This window comes from Caenorhabditis remanei, chromosome IV (genome assembly GCF_010183535.1).
Source record: "Caenorhabditis remanei strain PX506 chromosome IV, whole genome shotgun sequence".
In the NCBI taxonomy this organism is placed as follows: Eukaryota; Metazoa; Nematoda; class Chromadorea; order Rhabditida; family Rhabditidae; genus Caenorhabditis; species Caenorhabditis remanei.
In genome coordinates this window covers 12,739,399-12,750,728 of record NC_071331.1, presented here as the reverse complement: position 1 = coordinate 12,750,728, position 11,330 = coordinate 12,739,399, and the positions used below count along the sequence as shown (strand labels likewise).

General features: G+C 35.7%; 2 protein-coding genes across 2 annotated transcripts; both read right to left on the bottom strand.

Moving 5' to 3' along the window:
* Window positions 1–3,203: 3,203 nt before the first annotated feature.
* On the bottom strand, window positions 3,204–6,000 carry GCK72_013601 (uncharacterized protein; the record flags this gene model as incomplete). Its single annotated transcript, XM_053729905.1, has 3 exons — window positions 3,204–3,458; window positions 3,501–3,927; window positions 5,726–6,000. 3 exons carry the CDS (start codon window positions 5,998–6,000, stop codon window positions 3,204–3,206), a joined length of 957 nt encoding a protein of 318 aa, XP_053584677.1.
* A 664-nt stretch (window positions 6,001–6,664) lies between these two features.
* GCK72_013600 (uncharacterized protein) lies at window positions 6,665–9,063 on the bottom strand (the record flags this gene model as incomplete). The annotated part of the gene is made up of 6 exons (XM_053729904.1): window positions 6,665–6,880; window positions 7,173–7,329; window positions 7,441–7,589; window positions 7,702–7,892; window positions 7,944–8,784; window positions 8,893–9,063. The coding sequence occupies 6 exons, from the start codon at window positions 9,061–9,063 to the stop codon at window positions 6,665–6,667; spliced, it is 1,725 nt and encodes a 574-aa protein (XP_053584676.1).
* Window positions 9,064–11,330: the final 2,267 nt, after the last annotated feature.

Below are 11,330 nucleotides of genomic sequence, written 5' to 3'. Positions count from 1 at the left end.
CAGGGCTGTATGAACCTTGTTCCAAAATTCGCAATCATATCAATGATAGTTTAGGTCACTCAAATCAACCGTAAGCTACCCGTATCATTGTTACGATTTAGCGGCATGACATGTAACGATTCGGTGGAAAAGAGGGATTTTAAAGAAAACGAGCAGCCAACATCTCCCGGGTTTCGCGTGGCACTATCAAAACAATTGAAAATAGGCGGAGTTTGGAAATTGGGAAAATATTTGGAGCGGAACTTTTTTGAAGGGAAGGTACAGTAGCGAGCAGAAGTGAGTACCCCTAGGTACTTTTATGTGTAACTCAGCTGAATCATGTCCGTTTTGCCTAAACTTTTTTTTTGAAAGGAAACCAAAATATTCAGCAATACGAATATATGTTTTTTGAAAAACTTCCATTACTGATTTTTTCGATAATCGATTTTTCCTGATCTTGATTTGAAAATCCGAAAAAAAACTTTTTATTTTTCTCTTGGAGTTATTGCGTTTTTGATGTCAAGATGATGGAAAATGATCAGATAAACAAAAAATTATGTTGAATTGGCTTCTCAACTCCTGAGCATCGTGCTAGTGCTCCAGAAGTCAAAAGTAGTGCATTTGAAAAAATCTTCATAACTCATCAAAAAAGGTTTCAAATTAGCCGAAACATGCACCAAAAAACGTGTCTTGTGTTTTTCTACAAACCAACATTAAAAATTACAGCTTAAGAAAAAATAATTTTGCTAATTTTTTTTTCACTAAAAATTTTTTAAATTCCTATTTTTTCTCAATTTCTGGTATTTTCTAGATGAAAAACAAACATAACTTTCAAAAACTGCATGCAAGATGCTTTATCACACATAATAAAACACATTTATGTGTTCCTTGTCCGTGTTGTGGTCAGAAAATACCAGAAATTGAGAAAAAATAGGAATTTAAAAAATTGTTAGTGAAAAAAATTAGAAAATTTTTTTTTTCTAAATCTGTAATTTTTTGATGTTGGTTTGTAGAAAAACACAAGACACGTCTTTTGGTGCATGTTTCGGCTAATTTGAAACCTTTTTTGATGAGTTATGAAGATTTTTCCGAGGACACTACTTTTGACTTCTGGAGCTCTAGCAGGATGCTCAGGAGTTGAGAAGCCAATTCAACATAATTTTTTGTTTATCTGATCATTTTCCAAAATTTCGAAACAAAAAACTCAATAACTCCAAGAGAAAAATAAAAAGTTTTTTTTCGGATTTTCAAATCAAGATCAGAAAAAATCGATTATCGAAAAAATCAGTAATGGAAGTTTTTCAAAAAACATATTTCCTTATTGCTGAATATTTTGGCTTCCTTTCAAAAAAAAGTTTAGGCAAAACGGACGTGATTCAGCTGAGTTACACATAAAAGTACCTAGGGGTACTCACTTATGCTCGTTACTGTATATGTTGAGGCTTAGACAGAGAAAAGTAGAGAGAAAAGTTTCAAAAATCAGCTGACTTTTTTTCGACCTAGACAAAAGTACTCTAGAGACTTAGAAGTTCGAAGAGGACTATGCTGTACTTGAGCATCATCTCAAGTACATACTAAAAGAGGATTCTCTTACCCTCCCAACAAGTGACACCTTTCCTTTTCATAAGCAGACGAAATGTCGCCCGGGAAGAAGAAGAATAAGGGGACGGGATGAACAATCCGTGCTCCCGTCAATCCCATTTGCGGCAGTTGAATGAGCATGAATGGAAGAAGAAAAGGAAGAAGTAGATCACCAGAATGGAGAGAGAAGACATCTTTCAACTTTCAACTTGTACTTTTTGGATGTGAACACATAAGCTACTCGGAACTCTTTTTGGAGAGGATTTAGGATTTCAAGAAGTGCTGAAACTACCCTGTCATGTACTCTGATTGAGCTGAATTGAGAAGAAAAACGTGCTAACTAGTGGTGTCAAAATATCGTTAATTGGATGACCCTGAATCAGGATAATAGTTTTGATTGAGTGCAAGAGATGTTCAAAAGCTAAAATATCGCTAGGATGGTAAAAATCAGTAAAATTCGAAACCGAAAAAAGATGTTTCTATTAATTGTCGGCGTCTGGTTTCATCTCGAAATTCAATTTCTAGAATTCAAAATACAGTGAGTCGTCTTCATACTTGTTTTAGGGCTATGGTCGGGCCGACCGAAAATTATCTGGCTCGCTTCAGTAATAATCTCTAACACCAAATAAAACGTTCTGATATTTTGTCTGAAACTTGGATTATTGTACGATTCGAACAAAACTGAAGATCCTTGACAAGTTTTTGTCAAAAAATATATCCGTATTCTAGAAAAGAAAAGTAGTGGTGGCTGAAAAAAACGCTAGTTTGAATGATGAAATGATGGATGAAAATAACATGGAATTTCATGTCAGAAGCGCCTCTTTTTTCTTCTTTCCAAAAGAATTCTTTGCGTGTCAATAGGTAAAAGAAAAGAGAGAAAACTTTCTTCTTTTCCATCCGAAAACGGGCTAAAAGAGCAAAAAAGAAAAGGATGTGCGACGATGTGAAAACGGGCGGTGCCTAGAGAGAAATTTGAATTTTGAAGAGGTTTGGGTTGGAGTTTTTTAGGCACTGGTTGACAACTTTTTTGTTTGAATAAGTGCTCCAGAAGGAGAAGAAAACGAAGAAGAAGGAGAGTTCCGCTGCTTCTGAATTCTTTACGTTTTTTTTTCTCTTTTTTTCTGTGTATTTGCTCCTCGTTCCAATTTTTTCTCACTCGTTCTTCTATTGTGTCAGGAGGGGTGCACTTCTCAATTGAATGGAGAAAAGAAATTGAAAGAAAGAAAAATCTTGTTTTTTTCATAGTTTCTTGATGCGAAAAATGATGAAGAGCTCTTCTGATCTTTGGGATGAGAACCTCAGATGTGTTCATACAGAATACAGTCACAAAAACCACGTTTTGATTGTAAAAAGGGTAGATCACTATTGATCAGTTGTGATTCTTTGAAATCAAAAATGTGAAACAGCAAATTGTCGAATCTCACAAAGAAACCAGCCGATCACTCTCTTGGCTGCAAACACAGAAACGTTTTTCAACTCATCCCCGAACTTAAGCTCTGTCAGAAAAATCGTATTCCTAGCTCAGACCCCATTTCGTTTTTTGACAACTGATTTCCTAAAAAATAATACTAATTATAACACCGTCACCTGTCAACTTCAATTGTTCTTTTTATTCAAAACAACAATAATACCGCGTTCGGCTTTCAATCAACGCAAACCATCGACATCGTCGTTTGAACTGAGTTTTTAGGATGTACTTTCTGTGAAATGAAACGAAAAACATAATGACGATAAGGAGTAACATAAAGAATACAAGAGAATGGTGTCAAGATAGGAACAAGTAATGGAGGAATGACAGTAAAGAACTCGATAATGGGATGACTCCAGAAATGAGAAGAGAAGAAACAGAAGACTCCGAAGATGTAGATGAGGGGTACTGTAGCTTGGAATCTGAGGGTCTGGAAATATATTTCTCAGTGACGAAAATTGTATGATCTTACTCTTAACAGCTGAGCATGCAGATTCCTGGTCTTTGAGGACAAATCAACACCTCTGGATTGCAACAATCCAACAATTTTGTTCTTGAGAATATGAATTCCTATTGAGATTGGAGTGCTGATAACAGTCATGTGAATCAATGTATACAGCGGAGCAAACTGAAAGCTGTCTACTGCTCCAGTGACTGTCAATCCAGTCAAATTGTATTCTGGGTACGCTTCATGAAGCAAATTTCGAATTTCCTCAATATCCATTTCCTGTGAAAACATTGCCAAGAGTTGAATTAGTGATGGGATGTAGATAATGAGAATACTTAATTGAAGAGCTAATCGACTTGGTTCTCTTTTTATCATCACATAGTAACGGTAGGCAAAACTGAGGAATACAAGCCAAAGAGCATGGGTGTGACAGTGAAGAAGACAACCGAATCTGGAAAAAAGAATACATGAAAACGGGGGCCAGCATCAAATGGACTTACACATCGAAACAAAACTGAGGTCCTATCTTTGAACATAATCCATAAGAGATATAAAATAAATGTTTGCCGGATGGAATGATTCTTTCGCCTATAAGAAATCCACTGAAGCATGAACCAATGTTCGTTAATGCAAGGTTTATCACAACTACAGAAAATGTTTTGATCACTTTCGGACTGTGAAATAAAACAATATAGAGTAAGAGAATATTAATAAGGCATCCAGTGATAGTTATTGTAGAATTGAGTATGAGAAATATCAAAGTAATATCCACCATTTTCAATGTTTTCATCCATTTCAAAGTTATTTTATACTGGGGTTTGAGCTCGAGTTTAGCCTACGTAGCGATTAGTATTAGGAGGTATTCAAAAAAATCAGGATCAAATTGTGTAGCAAATGCTATAGACTACACTGAACACAATTTTTACTTTAGATTCTGGAAAAATATATTTGTTTACAGAAACTTCCAGAAGTTTCGAAGCCATCTCAAGTGTGCTGTAAGCGATTAAACTACACGAAAACTATTTATTAATCAAGAGAAATGACTTGAATAATACTTTGTGAACCCACTGTCTGAAACTTAGATTTTGCAGAAAACAATCTCAACACAAAGTTCCGATAAGGAGTGACATAGAAAAGTGAGGATAATGGGGTAAGAATAGGGACGATTAAGGAGGGAATTATAATGGAAAACTCAAGGATCGGATGACTCCAAAAACGAGTTAAGAAGAAAAAGAAGACGTCGAGGAAGTAGATTAAAGGGACGGTGGCTTGGAATGTTAGCGTCTGAAAATAGTTGGTTTATTACATATTTTCTCAAGTTTGCTCCATCCGAATCTGTTTGGAGAAATATATTTTTAACACATAGATTTTTCCAACTACGGCGGAGTTTTTCTGCACCAAGTATCATGCTTATAATAAAAAATGTTTCTGTTTTGTCGTGCAAGTTCATTGTATCTCACTTCCGATGACTATACATGTGCAACCAAAAATCATGTGAACTCTAGTTTGTTTTCTTTTCATTTCCACGTACATTCTGTATGAACTCTTCTGGTCTGTTGAGCTTTTATATGAACTTTGGAAAAGATATGCCATTTTTTGTAAGGGAATATGAAATTGAAAAGAAGGAGACATGGGATGGAATACAGCTGTTGTAATGTTCTCTTTCGAGTGGAGTAACCTCAAAAGACCGTCCCGAAACAGTAATTTATTTACGCTTACCCTCAATAACTGGGCATGCAAATTTCTTGACCGAGTCGTCAAATCCACGCCTTTTGAGATCAAAACTGATATAATTTTTCTTCTTAGAACTTGAATTCCAATTGCAATGGGAATACTGATAACCGTCATATGAATCAGAGTATACAGTGGAGCAAATGTTATAATATCAACTGCTCCAGTTATAGTCAAACCAGTCAAATTATAATGTGGAAACTTTGAGTGAAGAATCACTCGGACTTCATTCAAATCCATTTCTTGAAATATCATAGCTAAGAATTGGGTCATAGAGGGAAGATAAAATATGAAAACAGAGAATTGGAGGGCTCTCCGACTCTGTTCTTTCTGAATCATTACGTAGTATCGATAAGCAAATGAAAGGAAAACCAGCCATAGAGCATGAGTATGGAAATGTAGGTAGGCACCGAATCTAAAAGCATAAAATCAAAATGTTTGCTGTTTCAGCTAGTTTATAAACTCGCGGAAAACAACTTCGTATGCTATACTACTTCACAACAATAATGAAAACTTACACGTTGAAACAGAATCGTTCTCCCAAAAGCGAACAAGGACCATAAGAAACATAAAATAAGGATTTTTTGTCTTGAATTATTCTCTCTTGCAACAAGAATCCAGTGACACAAGCTCCTGCATTTGCTAGAGTTATATTGATGAGAATTATCGAGTAGGTTTTTATAATCGGAGGACTATAAAATATTGCCACGTAGCACAGAAACAAGTTGACAAATGTACCAACACTTGTTCCAATCGTGTTGATTACAATGAAAGAGACAGTGACTTCGGACATGATTTCACGAAAATGTTTCGCTATTTTTGAAGGAAGATACAAACTCAGTGATGGGTGCAATATTTTAGTTAGAAAGAAAACCAAATGAAGAATATCAGGTAGTCACGAAAAATGATAGAGAATGTCAAGTCCCAAACTTGAAAGAGGCGGAACTTTCCATTTCAGTGACTCCCAAAAGAAAAAAGAAGAAATGAGTTAATCAGGTATCTAGTCTGTTGAATGACGGAAGTAGAAAAAAGATGGATAGATCAAGAATCATCATAATATCATCAGAATCATCAGAATATCAATATCAATTGAATCATCAGAATATTATTCAAGTTGATGTCTTTTTTCTCACGGGACTCCAAATGTTGCGAATTTCAGGTTGGATTGATAAGAATTGCTTGATTTAAAACAACTTTTTATTTTCTAGATATTTTTGAAAACAAGAGAACCAAATAAAATAGAAATAACTGGGAACACCGATACGGATGAAACTGAAAGCTGGGAAATTGGAGAAATTAGATTGTTGAGTTTTAGAAACTGTGCAGAATGACTATTGCACGAGTAACTTGAGGTTGAAAAACAGTTTTAACAATAATTATATTTTTCAAATTTAAAGAAATTGATGATGTTTGGTTTTGTCAGTGTCAGAGAAGGCATTTGGTTGATTATCAGTGGATTACTCGTAGAATACATTGAGCACTTCGATATCGCCCGTGGAGAATGTTTGAGTACATGCATCCGACATCTGTGGACGTGGAGCAGCTGCATAGGGGGCTGGTGAAAAGGATTGCATTATGGAACCGCCGTTTCTTGCGTCACGGCGAGTTGAGGCACGATATGGAGAGGAGATAAATGGTTGAGGTGGTGGACGATTGGGGGATGCGAGGAGAACCTGGAAATTGCTTGGGATTGATTTAGAATAATTGGAAACTAATGTTTGAAACTTAAAAGCTCAGTTTCGGATTAGAAAATGAAACTTTTGATTCTTTACCGTCTGGTATAAACTAATATGAAAATCGGAATTTCGCAACCGGAATCAAAATCATCAAGATACAGGAAAATTAAATTCAAAATCAGTTTTCTGAACTGAAAAAAACTGAATTAAACTAAATATCAACTTATAAAATGTGCATAACACCTTGAAACGAAAAAGTGATTTGAACGAAAAAAGAACAAAACCGAACCTCAGGATGGTTTACCTCGATGCATTTGTCTTCGAAAAGACCACGTAAATGCACCGGAATCAGATTGGAAAGTGCTTGATAAAGAGCTGAAAGGAGACAGTGAGCTTCTTCTACAATTGTCAGTTGGAACTCTTCGGTGATTGGTCGAACGCCCCAGCTGAAAGTTTATTTGTAATAATAAAGTAGCCTTCTGTTTAGATATCTACGAAGCGGTTAATGAAACATATTACAGTTTTGTCAACTATCTGAAACATTAAAAATCGCTCACTTTGGACTCTGACTCATTTTCCGTGGAGTTACATCGCTGAGCATAATGGATTGTGGATAGTAGACACGTTGTAAATTGATGAAAGAGATTGGACGCATTTCATGAAGAGATTTTCCGAATTTGTCATGTTGGAGGAGAGAGTGGGCTACCTAAATTAATAATGATTGAACCCTATTATATAATTATTGTGATAAATCGTAAATTTAGGGTCCAAAAGTTATCAGAAAGTTTTGATTATCAGTTTCCATTTTCAGTGCGTACCTGAGTATCGAAAACATTTCTCATGTGAACTGCATATTTGTGGGCAAGCAACGAAGCAACTCGTCGTGCATCATGAATCACTTTGACCACTTTTTCACTCTCCAAAATTCCCTTGAATCCAGATTCTAAAATTATGACGTCACTTGAAGCAAGATCAAAAATTCCGATTTGAGATGTGGTGGCAATGACTCCTGAAAACAGATATGATGCTTTAGGAAAATTTCTGAAATAGAAAAATTCACCTAGAGACAAGAAAATTTCTCCGTCGACTCCTACGGTAACAGTCTTCAAATCCAATCCAACAACTTTCTTTTCCATGTTATTTATGTCTTGCCAAAGCCTTGCAATCAGATCTTGAGCTGGTTTCAAAGCTTTCACAAAGTGAATTCTGGTAAGAGAACTCTGATCAAGTGGGAACATTCCATTGTTGTTTGTCTCATCTCCTTCGTCTGATCCGTTTTCCGACCCTTCTTCATTTGGACGATTCTTCACAAGAGATACTTTATTCGACCGAATGAAAAAGAGTCCTCGATTGAGTTTCAGAAATTGAAGAAGTTCTTTCGGATTAGTTGCAACGTCCTGTCGGATTGTATGCGAGAACCGTTGACAGAAATTCTGATAAAAGATATCCAAAGGAATTGGTTGATCTTCATTTTGTTCCAGCACTGATTTCAAATATTCAACAGCTGCTTGTTTTGCTTTCACTCCAGCCAATGGTCTCCCCTCATCATCCATTTCAATCGCATTCTCATCCGGCTCCGGCATATTTTTCAGTCGGACTCGATCCCCTTCGACAACAAAATAGTCCACTTGAGATTGCAAAAACTCGCAGAACTCTTTCAGATGACGTCCCGAAACGAGACGAACTTCTGGAGCAGCTTGGGAACGATGTCCCAATAGAGATTTGATTTGCAATTCTGGACCGAATTTGGTGAGTTTTGTTACGAAGAAATCGACAGCTTCTTTCTCGTAATTCCGACTGCGAACACCGGATTGAAGAAGTGGATTGTTTTTGGCATTTAGATCGTTATGCCCGTTCAGAATTACTTGATCTCCTTCAACAGTGAATAGAGATGGGTGACCCTGAAGAAATGGAAAAAATAGTAATAAAGTAACAAACTCAAAGAGTAATTGTGAGAGTTTTGAAACAGAATAATTTTAAAAAGTTGCCCAACTTTTTGAAAGTCTCACCTGTAAAAATTCAGTCAATCCCTCTTGAGTAGTTCCAACGGCATTTCTCATTTCCTCACTAAACCCGCGTGCCCCAAACTGACAACTCAAATCATGAATCGTCCTCCGTCCATTTTTCTGCATCAGATGGTCCATAAAGAAGAGCAGAGCCATATTCTTTGCCTCCTCCATTTTTGATTTGTTAGAGAGTTGTTATGATACGTGTATAGAAGTTTCCGTGAAAATGAAATGGTCGACACAATAAATGTGCGCACGCTTTTTTGGCTTACCTGAAAAATATAACATTTTATTTAAGGCTTGAATAGAGAAGGTCGAGAAATTAAAAATTCGAAGTGAAAAGGAGGGGCGGGAAAACTGAAAACAGGAATAATTTTCAAGAATGGTCCTATGAAACTAGAGAAAGTTTATTTACAGCAATTGTTCTGGAAAATCTCTAAAAAAAGAATACTGCCGAGAAGAAACTTTTTTATTATCAGAGTTTTGTGACCAAGCAACTACAAAAAAAACCAGCTTTTTAGTCTATAAAAAGTATTTCTATTCTTTTTTCAAATCGTAAAATCGTAGTATTTTTCATTCTTTTCATCCTAAAAATAAGGAATCGTAAGAAAAAAAGAACTGACTCATCTATTTCCGAGCATACATATGTTTCTCGACTTTTGGTTTGATGAGTCTCTCGAAAAAAGCAGGGAGGGAGCCAAAGCGTCAAGTACTTGAAGAACTACATGACAGAACTTGTAAGCAGAAAAATCACAAGTTAAGAAAAAAGTGGTAAGTTAAAAAAAAAGTGTCACAAATTAAACATAAAAAGTTATATTTGAGTAGATAGAAGTGTACCCACTCCCTCCCACAAAGCAGGCCGTACAAGAAGAACTACACGAAAAGAACAGGACAAGGAGGGGAGTAGAAAGGACGGGAAATGATCGAAAAATAAACAGAAAATCATGGGACAGACAGAGAAAGAGAATTGAGAAGAGTGGGAAGACCGTTGGTTTTGAGTAGAACATTGAGGAGAGACATGGACTAATACTATTATGGTTAGTCTCTTTTAGTCAAAGAGAGAGAGAGAGGATGAGCTGTCCCTTGAAAAACACAATTACGAAACACACGAAAGTTTTAAAACAATGGATTATTCTGGCTACTTTTTTTCCGTGGTGAACTTCTTGAGATTTTTCATATTATGGAACAGACCGTAGCAAGTCTGAACTAGGCTACCGGAAATAATAAGGGAAAAAATAAGAATTCTCAATGAGTCAACCATTTCAAAAAATTGAAATCTGAAAGAAAGGGGACATTGATAACCATGGTACTATTAAATCGAAGATAGCGAAGAATCTATCGATTCAAAATTACTGTAACGCTTTTCACGGAAACGCTGATTTCTTAATATAAAATTGAACACAACAATGACTATTCTCTCTTATCTGAAACGGTGAGCGTTGAGTTATACAGCTATAACAATACTGCAATCGGAACATGGTTTCCGTCGAAAGAGGAAGGTAAATAAATGAATCATTACATGTTCAATAAACAAAAGTTTTTTCCAGATAAGAACAACTATATGCGTGGGAACTGACTTTTAGAGAACACGTGGTTTTGAAAACAATAAAGACAGTAACTGGAAAATTGAAGACATAAATTCATGGTCTGTGCAATGGCACACTAGAAATCTACCAGTACTCCAGAATATCAGTTTTACTAGAAACGGTAATTTTTGCTTTCAAAAACTATTTTGGATTCAGGTGAGGAATCTTTTAAAATCGAGTAGACCCACGATTTTAGCTTTCTCATTCAATTTTCTATTAATAATTCAATTCTTCGTCTTTTTCTCTCTAAATCTCTTGTTTGCAGACCAACCTTTTCACCTGGAGTCGAAAAATTTCAGATTTTATTTTGAATGGTGGGCTCAGAAAAATATCTAGATACTCCGCCCGTTTAACTAGGAAAAAAGGATTGAGCATTGTGAAAGTCAGCAGAAAAATGAATGAAATGGCAACAATTTCAATGAACAAATGGACAAAAAAATATAGAGAGAAAGTGAGAGAAAAGGAACATGGGTTGACTGCCACTTTTTTTCAATTTTTATTCGATTCATTGTGAGAGAAGAGCATTCTGAGCATTATTGTTCTTTTTAAAAATATCTCCATTTCTATTTTAAGAATGAAGTGTCAGATAAATAAAATCAAACTTGGAAGCCCGATTTATTATAGTCTCAATAACATGACTGATAGAAATTCAATTTGAAACAGTTTTTTCGGAAGTAGAATTCAGAAAAAATAGACTAGATCATCAAATTTGTATAATTCGAACAATATTGAAATCTGATGTAAGGACTGCTCAATTTTTTCACCGAAACACAATTTCGAAACTTAAAAACCAGATGTGATGACACCTCATCCATCCGACCACACACCACTTCAATCCCTTCTCTTTCTCTCTTT